Source organism: Convolutriloba macropyga, chromosome 3, assembly GCF_964194025.1.
Source record: "Convolutriloba macropyga chromosome 3, txConMacr16.3, whole genome shotgun sequence".
NCBI classification, from domain to species: Eukaryota; Metazoa; Xenacoelomorpha; order Acoela; family Convolutidae; genus Convolutriloba; species Convolutriloba macropyga.
The window spans coordinates 3,698,608-3,715,234 of NC_134470.1; the positions used below are offsets into that span (position 1 = coordinate 3,698,608).

At 35.5% G+C, this 16,627-nt stretch overlaps 1 protein-coding gene across 1 annotated transcript in view; it reads right to left on the reverse strand.

Annotated features, from left to right (window-relative positions):
• Positions 1-9,741: 9,741 nt before the first annotated feature.
• Positions 9,742-16,627, reverse strand: part of LOC142336788 (uncharacterized) — a 28,591-nt gene continuing 21,705 nt past the window's right edge. The window contains exons 2-3 of the mRNA XM_075385706.1: positions 12,284-12,458; positions 9,742-10,251 (exon numbers count right to left, since the gene is read on the reverse strand). Of these exons, the coding sequence (XP_075241821.1) occupies positions 9,992-10,251; positions 12,284-12,458 (435 nt within the window). The 3' untranslated portion in view covers positions 9,742-9,991. The remainder of the gene's footprint in view (positions 10,252-12,283; positions 12,459-16,627) is intronic.

Below are 16,627 nucleotides of genomic sequence, written 5' to 3' on the forward strand. Positions count from 1 at the left end.
AATGAGGAGAAAGCAAAATTCTATTGCAACAAGTACAATTTTGAGAAGTTCACTATATTTCGAGAGAACCTTGTTGGGATCACTCTCAGCCAGAAAGAGATCAGGTGGAATAAACCAATTTATCTGGGTGCTGCTATTTTGGATTTGTCAAAACTACACGTGTACAGGTTTCATTATAAAGAAATGGGGCCTTTGTTTGACAAAAAAGCTCGAGTGATGTATCGTGACACTGATTCTCTCTTTTATGAAATTGAGACTAATGATATATACGAAGATCTTAAACAGCTGAAACACGTGCTTGATTTGAGTAATTACCCCAAGGATCATCACTTGCATAGTGAATTGAACAAAAAAGTGCCACTTAAATTATCAGATGAGCTGAATGGTGACATTGTGATGGAAGTAGTTTTTCTGAAACCAAAAGCTTACTCTGTAAAAACTTTGCAGAAGGTCAAACATAATGCCAAGGGTGTAAGCAAGGATGTGAAAAAGACACTTCATCATGATAAGTTCAAAGATGTGCTCAAATCAAAATCACCATTGAGAAAACTAGTAACATCTATAACTAGTGAAAAACAGACACTCAACATAACAGAGTCTAACAAAATTGCTGTGAGCGCATTTGACGATAAACGTTATTATCTGAGTGATGGTGTTCGCTCATATGCTTATGGACAGTACAAAATTGGTCACAAGCGGAAACAGCCCTTGGAAAAACCTCTAAAGTCCTATATTGAGTGAATGTAAAACCACCAGAGATTTAGCTGAACAACTGGATAGTGAGATTGAAGAAACCTTTTCACCACTTGATCCTGGGTTCTGGAAAATTTCTCAAATTGAGTCCGATGAGGAAGAAATATTTGATTTTGATGCCGCTCCAAAAAAAGCCGCTCTCAAGATGTCCATATATCGATTTCGAAGCAGAGGAAGAGCCGCCTGCAAAGAAACAACGCTTGTCCAGTAAGCGCTAAAAAATTGATGATGCTGCCCAACTCCACCCCGGTTGGGAGTCTCAAGAATTATTGACGAGGAGATACAAAAACCTGCGACTGCTCCACGCAGGAGCTTCTTGTGACAATAACAGCCTTTATAGGGGATAGCTGCCCAACTCCACCCCGGTTGGGAGTCTCAAGAAGTATCGACGAGGAGATACAAAAACGTGCGACTGCTCCGTGCAGGAGCTTCTTGTGACAATAACAGCTTTTATAGGGGATAGCTGCCCAACTCCACCCCGGTTGGGAGTCTCAAGAAGTATTGCCGAGGAGATACAAAAACCTGCGACTGCTCCGCGCAGGAGCTTCTTGTGACAATAACAGCTTTTATCGGGGATAGCTTCCCAACTCCATCCCGGTTGGGAGTCTCAAGAAGTATTGCCGAGGAGATACAACAACCTGCGACTTCTCCGCGTAGGAGCTTCTTGTGACAATAACAGCTTTTATAGGGGATAGCTGCCCAACTCCACCTCGGTTGGGAGTTTCAAGAAGTATTGCCGAGGAGATACAACAACCTGCGACTGCTCCACGCAGGAGCTTCTTGCGACAATAGCAGCTCTTAAAGAGGGTTACAAGCTTTTCCACATGTCCAGACAACACAAATATTTCAAATGCTTCAAATGCTTCTTAAGAAAATTTTCGGCATCAGCTTAGCTCTTTTTCTATTGATATCTGATCAAATTGAAAAATGAGCGATGGTAAAATTCTTTAAAAATGAGAGGCCAATGTTTCTAATTGACCAAGTATGACATTTTAAGTCTAGTTTATGATAAGATCAGGCCCAATTTAAGGGCGTGATTTGCAAGAAATGAATAAAATTAACTTTATTACGCTTCTGGTGAACATATTTAATCCTTAAAATCACAGTAACAATAATGTCGGACCTAACTTAAAGCCAAGCTCGCAACCCTTTTCTCAAATATGTTTTCAATTGCGTCTCAGTGACCTCATATAACATTATATGTCTGCTTTTTGATAAGATCTGTTCGCGGTGAAGAGTAATCGTTTTCTGAATTGATAAAAATTGGCTGTCAATTAATTCTCAGTGACCTTGGAAGAGTCTTTTACTTTATTTGTTGATATAGTTAGGCCCAAGCAAAGGGGCAAATTTAGCAGCAATTATTTCTCAGTGACCTTAGATGGCGGTTTAACATTGTTTGTTGAGAAAACTGTTAACCAGGTGAGCGTATGGGGCTGTCGGCTTTTAAATGGTCCTCTAGGATAGTCGATAGCTATTGAACTCTTTTCTGTTGATAGTATCTCTCGCAGATAAGCAACTGGGGCCGTCAAAATTTTTTAATCTGGCTTTCAAATGATTTTAAACAACTTTAGATTTCAGTTTAAATGTTTCTTCTCCAGTTAATTACTCCAATTAACTATTTCTATTGAAAAATGGCCCAGGTTAAGGACGATTTTTAGCGAATTTTTCAAAAAAAAAAACTAGGGAAAAAAGTATTTAATGACCTTACGCAATAAAATATCACACATATCACACAATATACATTTTATCGCGTAAGGTTAATGCATGTGCAGGTCCGTCGATTTTTTTATCGGCTTTCAGTTGCTTCTCAATGATCTTTTGTGATTCATTAACTCTGCTTTTTGATAAAATCTGAACAAGATAAAGGGCTGGGGATGCCGGATTTCTTGGAAATCACATTTCAACAGCTTCTCATAACTTCTGATTGATAAAACTTTGTTTATTGATAAGCTCTAACCCAAATGAAGGGCAGCACTGCTAATTTTTGTTCTTAAAATGGCCTTCAAATGCTTCTCAATGATCTCAGATGAACATTAAACTCTTTTTAACGATAGAACTAGACACATGCGAAGAGCAGCGACTGCCAGAATTATTTCAAAATTTGCTTTCAATTGCCTGGAACCGCAAACCGGCAATCAAATTCCTGGAACCGGGGCTGCCAAATCTGTTTTACATCAGCTTTCATTTGCAGTTCAATGACCTTATATGACCATTTGAATCTTTTCATTGATAAAATGAGCACTATGTTGCAAACAGGGGCTGCCAGAATCTTTAGAAACTGATTTTTGCTGGCCTATTTGGTTGACCTTATAGCGTTTAATGATTAAATCTGAACCATGGGACGGGCGGGTGTGGCAATTTTTTATATTGGCTTTGAATTTTCTCTCCATGATGGTACTTAAACTCTGTTGAGTGGTAGGATCTGAAAATGTGAAGAAAGGGCAGCGGGTTCCAGAAGATTTGAAAAATAGGCTTAAAAATGCCACTGAGTGGCCTTAGGTGACACACTTTCTCTGTTTATTGATAAATTGTGACCTAGGCGAAGAGCGCGTTCTGCCGGATGCGATGACTTTGAGATAAAAGTTTTATTTGTCAGATTTCACTCAGGTGCAAGGTCGGGGCTGCCAAAACTTTCGAAGTCGGATTTAAGTTGGCTCTCAATGCCATAAATGATCGTTAATTTGTTAAACTGGAAATATTTTTTCAAGAGCTTCTCAGTGACTTTAAACATTATAACTCTGTTTGCTGATAAGATTTTACCAAGTGAAGGGTAGGGGAATCTAGAAATTTTCTAATTTGGCTGTAGAAAGCTTTGCAGTAAACTTAGACGACAAAAATAACAATGTTTATTGGTGAAATCGGACCAAGGTGAAATATGGGGTTCGGTGCGTTTCTTTGAAAAAAATGTTCGAACACTTTCAATGATCTTAGATGGCTATTAAAATATATCTAGTGATATTATGTGGCCCAGGTGGGTTTGGAACTGCCGTAAGATTTATTTTGGAAAGTGACTTTCAATTTTTTTCGAACGGCCTCAAATAACCAATTAAATCTGATTATCTTTAAGATAGGGCCCAAGTTAAGAGCGGAAATTTCAATACTTTCTATAATCTCCTCAAAATTTCTTCTCAATGAACTCTCAATGGAATTTAATGACTCGGTCTGTTGATCAGATATGACCCAGATAAAATACCGGGGCTTCCAAAAACAATTGTCTTTCTAATGCTAATCAATGACTTATATGACACTCAAAATCTCTTTTAAGTTGAAATATATCACCCAGGTTAAAGGTGGGGTACTAGATTTTTCAAATCGACTCTGAAATGCTCCTCAGGAAAACTAGACAACTTAATCATTTTATTTGGCAATCACATCTGACCCAAGTCCAGGACGTAGGCTAACGATTTTTTTCGTATCGGTTTTTATTTCCTTCTCAATCACTTTATATAATTGTTTTAATCTGCTCAATGATACCATCTGAACCAAGTTACCAGCAGGGGCTCAAAATCGGTTCAGTTGTTGAGTGATAAAATCTGATACAAGTTAAAACCAATAGAGCAAGGGTTGCCAGATTCTTTTCAAAATGAACTATCAAATGCCTGTGAATTACCTTAGGCGACAAAATAACTCTGTTTATTGATAAAAATGATCCAAGCAAAAAAATGTTTGACCATGATCAATCAACTTTGTTTTTTGTTAAAATAAGAACCTGGTTAGGGAAAATATTTAACAGATTTTCCTGAAAAAGACGGCCTTGAATCACTTTTCATGTGAAAAGATAACTCAGGTTATTGATTAGATCCGTCTTAGGCGCAAAGCGGAGCTGCCTTTTTTCTCGGCTTTCAAAAGCTTAAACTATGTTTGATAATGAGATCCGACCGTTCTAAAGGGCAGAGACTGCGATTTTTTTTTAATTAGTTTTTCATTTGCCTCTGAATGATTTTACATTAGGAAGTATTTCTGTTTTTTGATTAAAAAAATAACCCTGGTTTACAGCGGCTTCCACTGGCTGTTTTTGGAAATTGGCATTAAATTGGGGTTGCTGCTTTTCCAAAAAACAAAGTGCGTTTAATACGCATCTCAGTGACTTTAGAAGACGTTATAGCTCTGTTTATTGATACCCATGTGGATGGCAGGGGCAACCGGAACTTGTTTCAAATTGGGTTTCTAATGCTTTTCGAGGATTTAAAAACTCTTTTTAATCATAAGAAATGAACCAGATTAACGGCAAGGGGGATAACTGTTGGAAATTACTTCTTAAATGATTTTCATTGCCTTTGGATGAGATTATAACTCTTATTTCATCAAATAAGACCTAGATGAAGAGCGGGGCTCCCCAATTTTCTTTATATCTTTATTGATAAGATCTGAACCAAGTTCAGTGAAGAGGGATTCTGAGTTCCCGGAAATGGGTTTTTAAGTGCTTCTCAGCGACTTTAAACATTACTATTCTGTTTGTTGGTCAGATCGTACCCATATGAAGTGCATGGCTGCCGAAATTGATTTTGACCTTCAAATGCTTGTCATTTACTTTAGATGACCCTTTTACTTCATTTAAACATAAAATCTGACCCAATTGAATGATGGAGTTTCAGTGATTTTTTAATCAAATTTTAATAGCATTTGAATGGCCTTAGATAGCCAATTTCATCTGGTTATTAGTGCTATATGATCTAACTTAAAGGCGGATACCAGTTTTTCGTCGAATATGGCGCAAAATTGTCTGTCAATAGTCATCTAAGCACTCTGGTTGTAGAACAGATCTGTTCAAGGTGCAGAATGGGGTTTGCAGAAATTTTGTTACATCGGCTTTCATTAGCTTCCCAATGGCCTTTTTGACCGTTTAATTCTGTTCTTTGATAAGATCTGAATCAACCAGGTGAATGGATGGTGCTGCCAGAATTCTTGGAAAGCGCACTTTAAATACTTCAAAGTGACTTTGTTTGACATTATTTTACTTTGGCTCTCAATTGTTTCTCAATGACCTTGTATGATAAGACCTGAACCAGTTGAAAAATGAAAAACTTTGTCGCAGGCTGGAAACCATAACTTAAGTTTCAGAAAATGATGCTGTCTGAAATCAGACAGAAAATGAAGCTGTCTGAAAATGATGCTGTCAGAAAATGATGCTGTCTGAAATTATTATAGTATTGTTCATTGTATCTTGAACTCTTTTTTTCGGTTGTTTTTCCAACGTTGCTTCCTTTATAAAATATGATCGATTAAGAGGCCAGGAAATCGCCATACAGCCAACAATTGTAGAGATACTTTGATTAGAGAAACATTTTCTAATCGTTCTGCAGTTTTTGTAACTGAGAACACTTTTACTAAGTTTGTTGATTCACTGGTAGATCTGAACAAGCTGATATTCAAGACTGTTTGAAGCGAGAACAATCTCAGTCCATTTTAAATGTTCTTTATTATCACCCGACAATCATTCCAAGCGTTTGTCGACTTATAATCTCCGAATAGAAATAACATGAATTTTACATTTCAAAATATATACGGTTGTTTAAAACAGTATATATACGAAGTTAACGGTCGTTCTTTTTTCATTTGTGTCTCAGTTAACATGAGTCTTTTTTGCTAAATAAAAAAATTGAAGCCATTCGCTTCAAAACAGTTATCAAAAGTGATATAGACTGAAAAGTATTCAAGAAAACGCAAGTTCGTACTACAAGAAAGATCTTGCAATTAACAGCATTTACAAAAACTTTTCCAGGAAAAGTTTTGTCTTCTTTTATATTTGTTTTTTGGAACAGAATTTTTTTATCCCGGAAAAGATAATCACTGTTAAAAAAATGTTCCAGTAAATTAGACGTGTTCCTGATAGCATTATCTTTCTCTGCATGATTAACTGTGTTTTAGGGGGCTTCATATTTTTTCAACCGTAGGTTTTCCTCATTCGGTAAACACTTCTGTTGTTAATTAATAATCCATCAGGTGCTAAAATACAAGGCATAGACTTCGCTTTACTGTTGCAAAACTTGATTACCTTTGCTGCACTTTGCATTTTTTTAAGGTAAGAACTTGAATGACCTAGGTCGGATTCGAATGTGTGAGTGCACAATACAGAGGCGTCTTTTAAATGTTTAATGCCAAAAAAGGGACTGTATGTCAAATTCCATAGAATATTTTAATCTTGATAATTACTTCGAGAACCAAAATCATTTGTTGGAGTAATATTTTTGTGCTAGGAGTTTTGTGTATACCCCTCTTCACAAATTGCGGACATTGATGTCAGAAACATGACTTTTCCGAGATCAATGACAAAATTTTAAATTTTGTAAGGGTTATCCGCAATTTTATTCTCACTGTGGTCCACAACTCAACCATATTTCTTCCTTGAACGCGGTAGGTAGAAAAAAATTGTTGTCACTCGTTTTCGCAAATCCGGACACTGCTGAATTTGAAGCAATGGCGACGTAATGAAGTTTTTTCTTTTCCCGTCATCAAAAAATCTTGCAGAAGTGAGGTTTATCCGTGCTTAAAAAACGGGTTCCTTTTAAAATCAATTGAGTCACCAACAATCCGTGAGCTCAAATGTTAAACAGGTACCTTTTCCTTGTGCTGTTCTTATCATTTCAAGCTATTCTTGTAGGTGAAATAACGGATAATGTTTGTCATACTTGTTGCCTTTGTAATGAAAAAATGAGTCTCTTAAAATTGTTACTACAAGTAACAAGGATTAATCACCCTCTAAAGAATTTTTAAATATAATTACACTAGATTTCAAAACTAGATTTCTGATTGCGCTGCAAAATAAACAAATTAATTGGGCATAATTTACACATAGTTTGTCAACCACTGAAATCAAATATTGTATTCCAACAAAGTATTTGATTTGTGATAATTGCTGATTAACGTCTCCAAATTAATGACTGGTGACCATCTTTAAACGTATATAGAAAAAATGAGAACGAACTTTTGAGGTCTGTAAGAGAAATATCTTTAAGTCCTAACTGCTTACCATAGCAGCAGCATGAACAACGTGAACAAAGTAAAAAAAAAAGCGGGACAAAATAAAATTCTCAAATTCGAATTCTATAAATAATCGCAAAAATTGCTCACATAATCAAAATCTGTACAAGTTATCAGTTTCCAATTGAGTTTTGAAACACATCAATAAAATAATTTCAAAATTAGTATCTTTATCAATATCAACACTATTCACGCAAAAATGAGTGCAATAATTGTCAAAAGTTTGTTAAAAAGGCAAAAAAAATTATGGATCTTCGTTTTATAAATAAGTTGCATGTTCACTATCTTTCTAATCGTTCTGCAGTTTTTGTAACTGAGAACACTTTTCCTAAGTTTGTTGATTCACTGATAGATCTGATCAAACTGATATTCAAGACTGTTTGAAGCGAGAGCAATCTCAGTCCATTTTAAATGTTCTTTATTATCAGCCGACAATCATTCCAAGGGTTTGTCGACTTATAAACTCCGAATTGAAATAACATGAATTTTTAATTCCAAAATATATACGGTTGTTTAAAACATATATACGAATTTAACGGTCGTTCTTTTTTCATTTGTGTCTCAGTTAACATGAGTCTTTTTTGCTAAATAAAAAAATTGAAGCCAATCGCTTCAAAACAGTTATCAAAAGTGATATAGACTGAAAAGTATTCAATAAAAAGCAAGTTCGTACTACAAAAAAGATCTTGCAATTGACAGCATTTTTAAAAACTTTTCCAGGAAAAGTTTTGTCTTCTTTTATAATTGTTTTTTGGAACAGAATTTTTTTATCCCAGAAAAGATAATTACTGTTAAAAAAATGTTCCAGTAAATTAGACGTGTTCCTGATAGCATTATCTTTCCCTGCCTGATTAACTGTATTTTAGGGGACTTCATCTTTTATCAACCGTAGGTTTTCCTCATTCGGTAAACACTTCTTTTGTTAATTAATAATCCATCAGGTGCTAAAATACAAGGCATAGACTTCGCTTTACTGTTGCAAAACTTGATTACCTTTGCTGCACTTTGCATTTTTTTAAGGTAAGAACTTGAATGACCTAGGTCGGATTCGAATGTGTGAGTGCACAATACAGAGGCGTCTTTTAAATGTTTAACGCCAAAAAAAGGACTTTATGTCAAATTCCATAGAATATTTTGAGCTGGATAATTACTTCGAGAACCAGAATCATTTGTTGGAGTAATATTTATGTGCAAGGAGTTTTTTGTATACCCCTCTTCACCAATTGCAGAAACTGATTACAAAAACATGACTTTTCCGAGATCAGTGACAAAATTTTAAATTTTGTAAGGGTTATCCGCAATTTTATTCTCACTGTTGTCCACAACTCAACCATATTTCTTCCTTCAACGCGGTAAGTAGAAACAAATTGTCGTCACTCGTTTTCGCAAACCCGGACACTGCTGAATTTGAAGGAATGGCGACGTAATGAAGTTTTTTCTTTTCACGTCATCAAAAAATCTTGCACAAGTGATGTTTAGCCGTGCTTAAAAAACAGGTTCCTTTTAAAATCAATTGAGTCACCAACAATCCGTTAGCTCAAATGTTAAACAGGTAACTTTTCCTTGTGCTGTTCTCATCATTTCAAGCTATTCTTGTAAGTGAAATAACGGATAATGTTTGTCATACTTGTTGCCTTTGTAATGAAAAAAATGAGTCTCTTAAAATGGTTACTACTAATAACAAGGATTAATCACCCTCTAAATAATTTTTAAATATAAATGCACTAGATTTCAAAACTAGATTTCTGATTGCGCTGCAAAAATTAATTGGGCATAATTTACACATAGTTTGTCAACCACTGAAATCAAATATTGTATTCCAACAAAGTATTTGAATTGTGATAATTGCTGATTAACGTCTCCAAATTAATGACTGGTGACCATCTTTAAACGTAGATAGAAAAAATGAGAACGAACTTTTGAGGTCTGTAAAAGAAATATCTTTAAGCACTAACTGCTTACCATAGAAGCAGCATGAACAACGTGAACAAAGTAAAAAAAGCGGGACAAAATAAAGTTCTCAAATTCGAATTCTATAAATAATCGCAAAAATTGCTGGCATAATCAAAATCTGTACAAGTTATCAGTTTCCAATTGAGTTCTGAAACACATCAATAAACTAATTTCAAAATTATTATCATTATCATTATCATCACTATTCACGCAAAAATGATTGCAATGATTGTCAAAAGTTTGTTAAAAAGGCAAAAAAATATATCGATCTTCAGTTTATAATTAAGTTGCATGTTCACTATCTTTAATCAACATCCCCATCATCAACATCGGGATCCTGGTCATGTTCTCTCTCTTTTTCTTCTTCATCATCTTCGGACCAATCAGATATCGATTTGCTCCGAGAGAGATAGTTGAACACCCGTCTGGCAAAATTACTTTCGAGGCCCCCCAACCAGTGCTCGGAAACGGCATCCTCGTTTTGTGTGTCCAGATATTGGAAGAAATCACAAATTGTCAGCGAAGAGGGTTCAAGTTTGTGTGTTTTGAGTCGACGAAGTCCACCTAAACATATGAAGCGACGTGCAAAAGTCGGATCAATTTCATGGTTCCGATAATTTGGATTTTTTGGATAATTGGAACAAACAATGCAGATTGATGATGATAAACTATTTTAAAGGTTTCCAAAAATATGATGAGCGAAAAACTGAGCATTAAATGCAATCAAATATACTGAAGTAATATGAGTACGACAATCTAGTGATATCAACTTGAGAATTATGTTGCAGTGCGTGAAGCACAAACCTTATCTGAACAAAATCCATTATATCATGTGAACAAATTACTAAGTAGTTTTGAATAACTGGTATTTTAAAACAAAATTAAACTGAGATACAATCATAACGTGATACTATCACGCCACCTTGAGAATAGCAAACTATCATTGATACCAATGCCGAGATCGTCATCTCTGCCCAATAGAAACTTAGAGCCACGTGTCGCAATAATAAAAGAAGCTTTACAATCGAGTGAAATTTTTTTGCCTGGTTCTGGCATTTCTCAAGCAATTTTTGATTGAAATTATTTTTCACAGCTTTTTCTTTCTTAGACATCAAATGATTGATGAGAAATATTTATTTATTATATCCAAAATTTTCGATTACTGCTTAAATAGGAACTAGAAACTCAACTGTTTTCAACTGTGTATTGCCTTATCTAATAGTTCTTTTCATAAACGTAAGATCTAAATTGGATAATTTGGGCAAAAAATGCTAATTGATGATGATAGTTTTTTTTATAGGTATCGACACTTATGATGAGAGGAAAACTAGAGCTTTTCATGCTAGCAATACTTAAATAGTGTTAGTTAACACAAAAATAAGAGCTGTTACGATAGTTCTCTCAGTCCGTATTTACCATTGCAAGGGAATTTCATGTAGTTAATCATCAATTAACCAATTAAGCTTGCTCTCATATCTGTCCAAGACAAATGTTTTTAGTATCAGAAATTACACATTTTATCCACAGACAAAGATGACGGCTCGGGAACCATTGACGGTGAGCATGAATAACAGTGACAAATTGATGACAAAAGGCAGGCTTTGTGGATAATCACAAAAAATGGGTCGTGAAAAAAGCAGACATTTGTGTGTGATTTTTCTAATAACAGTACTTCCTCTACAAAAATGTTCGAATAATTTTCTAGATGAAATTTGGCTCAGGTGAAATTTGAAGTTTTCTGTTTTTCATTGAGTATATCGAACCCAGTTTGTTCCTCATCACAGGATGTAAATTCAATGCGCATTTTTTCTCACATGAAGGATGGTTCTCTTTTTTTATCCTTCCTTGCACTTGTGATTTTTGCAAATGACTTTAGCACAAGACTTTTGCACATGTGATTGTGCGAATAAACTACTACTTAGTTTATCGTTTGATTAACCTACCAAACAAGAACTGAGGGGTCTTTCCCATTATAGCACCCGTAAAATTATAGCCCCCATTACGGTATAATTACCATGATTGGGTGGAGGCTATAGGTTATATGGCCAATAAGCTGGGGGGGGGGAGGGGAGGGGAGGTGAGGCTAAAATGAGAAAGACCCGCAATGAGATCCAAATTTTTTATTTCATGTACAAATTTGATTGAAAATTACAAATTAACATAATCTAAAGGTTGAAAATTTTTTAGTTGCCTATTCACTCAAAAAACGCCACAGGGCGTGAGAAAACTTTTCCTCAAAAAAACTTACTAATAAAAAACGGATCGTATATGGAAAAATAGTTACCATAGTAAAGATCCCGAAATATTATAGCTTTTAATTAAATTATGACTCGGTCATATGTGAGAGGCCTGAAGCCAAATTTTAGATTTCTTCTCATGAAAAGACTTTAAATTTCTGGATGTAATCCGTTTGTTCTCCCCAAGCTTAGTGGGTGCATATTTTTTCCATACCCAGACGCACGTTCACACATTTTTCCATAATGATTTATCATGCTATAGCACACACAATCTGTGTAACTGGGGGGTCCATAACGAACTGGGATTGGGGGCGGGGGTGGGGGCACAAAAGGAAAATATCCAAATTTGTAAATGTTACCGATTCGCCACCAGAATTGTATGCGTTCCTCCCCTCTGAACCAGGCTGCAACTGACGAAAAAGAGGGACTCCTCTGAATCCAAACAGATCCATTGTGAGCCATTTTCTCAATTGACCACCAGTACTTTTTTGTCTCAAATACCACGTACTCATGTCGGAGGAACATGCAAGTTGGCTGAAAAATGGTAAAATTTAAAACTGCTGAAAATATAAAACAGTTGCATTTGGATGTATATCGAGCACTTAAAACACGAACGGTGCGCTTTTTAAAATGCCGAAAGTCTGCAGTTCCAGAAGTTAAAATGTTAGAAGTTGCTACTTAGCCAGAAGTTGACTTCCGTTGACTTTAGTCATTTTAAAAAGTGCGTGTTTCATGTTTTAAGCATGGTTAAGTGACTCTGCAGAAGTCACTTCGAAATTATGACTGAATAGCTCGATCAGCTTCGCGGCTCTCGATAAATGCCAGAAGTTCTCAGTGACTTCAAGCACAGTCACGTAACCATTACTGAAAACACGCACGTTTCAAATTGCTGAAAGTCTGAAGTGCCAGAAGTTAAAATGCCACAATTTCCTATATACATAGCCAGAACCTGACTTCCGCAAAATTTCTGCTATGTCAAAGTTGCTCAAGTGCTATGCGGTTCTGGAGAAAAGTTCTCAGTCACTTCAAACAGAATCATGTAACCTAAACCTAAAGCTTTATAGCCTTGTAAAACTATTAATAATGAGCATTAAATAGCAGTAGTCTATTATAGAGTACGTGATTTTGGTGTCTATTTTTTCGTGTCTATAACATTGGGTACTATTATTGGACAGCTGAATTAGTGTACATTATTATGCGACAATTTTCCCAGTTTTCTTTTACTAAGTACTGGACACAAAAATCACGTCCATCTGTAAATTAACCGCAATTTAAATAATTGATTAAAAATATTTGAGATAAAAAAAATTTTATCTTGACAAAAGCAGAACAAACGTATACTTACATGAAGTTAGCACCAATTATCTATGACGTATTCACTGCTTTTCGAATAATTTTTAGAAAGACTAGAAAAAACAGATTGTTCAGTTTGTTCAATGTTCTTATCAACAGACATCGGAAGACAAATTACAGCAAAAAAAGAATTTCCCTCGGGTGGTTTTTAACTAACGTAATGAGAGATTTATGAAGCGCTTCAAAAACTAAACTTCGAAAAAAAATCAAATTATGAAATTGAGGAACACATACAAAACACTTATAAAAACTAGCTCCAATTTAGCAGGTTGATGAATTTCAACATTTGAGAGCATGAATCAACTTTGTTGTTTGTTAAATTTTTGGTTAGACAGTTCCTGATTGATTTCATGAGATAGCCACACTTGACTCTTTCTCTTTTAAGTATAACGCTGAAGAAATCCATATTAAGATTTGTTTTTCAATTATTTGAAAACTGATCAAAAAATTCACTTCAGTATAATCTCCTTTGCCTTTTAAGCCCAATTGAAAAAAAAATGTCATTGGTTTTAAACCATACCACAACCAGTTGATAACCTTCTAGACCCTGTGTACCATATATTTTAGAGAACACAATGAAATTTTAAGATTGAATTTAGAGGCGTCGAGTTGTCTTTTTGTATCGATTAGGCCAAAAATTGGAAGCTGAAAGTCAGCTAGTTAACCTGAAGCACACTTTCAAACACTGTAACTGCAAAAAAATCAAAATATTTTTTATCAAAACATGATCCGGTAAGACGCTGACTAACGATTGTGAAGCATCAGCAAGATAACAAACTGAAAAAGGGCTAAAAGGGAAATTTTTTGTTACTCTTTCTTCTTGAAAAATAGTTATCAATTTGCATCAAACAACATTCTTTGTTATCAATTTGCATCAAATAATTATCAATTTGCACCAAAAACATCAGCGGAGCTACAAATTAACGGGTCTTTCTGCTTGTAGCCCCCCCCCACACACACACAGAGAGAAACACACAAATGCGCAGTAAGTCCATAATGAAAGGACCCATCGCTTTGTTGCTACGCTGTCGCATTCTAGATCAATTCTCAATTTTTTTTCGATGCAACTTGATTGCCATTTTTCAAGTAAGAGTAGTAGTTCAAATTTATTTTTAATTTTTTTCAACTTGCTTGCCCTCTGATACTTTACGTTCGCTTGGCGGCATCGTTACCGGATCACGTTATATCAAAATAAAATTTGATTTCATTGGTAATTACATTTTTTGAAAATGTCTTCCAGTTTGACTAACCTTTCCATTCAGCTGTTATAGTTTCTTCTTCCACTTTAAGCATTACGATGTTTAAGTGCATGTGAGGCTTATCTTTCAATTTAGTTGAATTCTCGAATATGCGGCACACATAATTCTCGAATCTCCTCGAAAGCAAAAGGATAAGAAAATGTTGAAAAAGTACAGTAGGTTTCACTTGGATCCTTTTCTCGAATTGAAAACGCTCTTCTCAATCGTACGAAACAACAGTGATTTAAAGCGAATTTGTAAAAAGAAAAATAGCAAACCCCAAAAACAACGAAAGAAAAACTCCGCCAACAAATAATCAACTTTGAGGTTAGTTTAAGCTCTGTGAAGTTCATAGAGATTAAGTTCCTTGGTCCGGATCAGAACTTTTAACCTAAAGTCCCAGTCATTAAGATTATTTTTTGAGAAATTCCTAGCGATTAAGTTCCTTGGTTTTAATCAGAAAATAATATAACACGAAATGGGACAAAATGAAAGGGATAACTATATTCGTTGTTGAACCCTGGCAAAAGTTGCTGAAAAAATCGATAGCCTGGATGTTGGAGAAAAACTGAAGAATATGTAAAGGCGATTAACGGACTTAGTGGATGAGAAAATTGGGAATGCTACGAAAATGAGGTGTGACAAAGTTGAAAAAACATATGCTGCTGTCGTTGCTGTTGAAACTACTTCAGGAAAACCTAAAGGAGTTAAAACTGATGAAAACTCGAAAGGTCACAATATCAATAAATGTATAAGAATACAAGGGATACCTGAAGATCCTAATAAAACGAAAGGGGAAAATCTTGTCCCAACAAACGATGAAGTTAACGATCTGCTCAATTCGATAGGTGCAAATGCACATGTAACGGAAACACAAAGACTTGGAAAATTTCGAAATGATAGAAAAAATCCAAGGGCGGTATTAGTAACCTTGGCAAATGAACACGAAACAAGAATTACTTTTGCAACAAGTCAAGAATTCAGAAATAGTTTGGTCGAAAGAAACATTTACATGCTGCCAGCGTTGTCGAGGAATGACGCACTGAAAGAATATCAAATATTCAAAAAGCGAAGGGAGCTGCTTGACGGAGATGTACCTAAGGAGAAATTGAAAATTTGAAATCTTGAACATTACAATGACGGGGTCAAAGTGCAGTTGGATGTACAGAATGCCCACTGACTGGGAGGCTTTCTCCATATCCTCCAACTAAATACACGAAGCTTAGTAAATATCGAAAAAAGATCAAAATTCGTAAATGCAGTAATTAAATCAGATTATAAAGTTCTTTGTCTATGCGAAACCTGGTTGAACGATAACATTCATGACTCCGAACTCTTTCTTAACAATTACAATATTTAGAGAAGTGATCGGGCCACGATATGAGATAGAAATGCGCATGGAGGAACCCTCATTGCTGTGAAAAATACGCTGATATCGGAAAAAATAAATTCCACTCTACCCAACTCATGTGTCGCGTGTAAAATAACTCTGAATGACACTCAAGTGTTTCTATATGCGTTCTACAACCCACCCATATCAAGCTCATATCGATACACGATAGAGGACTTCCAACTGCTCCTGAGAAACATTCCGAAAAATAAACCAATTGTCATCTGTGGAGACCTTAGTTTTCCAGAAGCAAACTGGAAGACACTGTATAGTCCCAACGAGACTGAAGACAAAGTCATCGAAATGTTTGAAGAGAAATTGTTTCGGCAAATTATCGAACTCCCGACATGTGGAAACAACATCTTGGATACTGCCTTCTATCAAAATTGTCATCTATCCGCTGAATTAGACAAATCTTTTCCATCTTTCTATAATCTAACAGACCATGAAGCTATTCGTCTATCCTTATAAAACCCAGTTACGGAAACAAACCATTCATACAGAACTTTAGAAGATTTGGGAATGCTGACTATGACCCTATAAGCGAGCATCTTGTTGAAAAACCGTTGCAGTCAATTTGTTACACCAACATCAACAAAATGAGCGAAGAATTCACAAGGTATCTTGACGGAATTTTAGATTTGTATGTCACGAAAAGAACAAGGCATAGACAATCACTGCCACCTTGGATTTCCTGTGGTACTTCAAATTTGATTAATAAG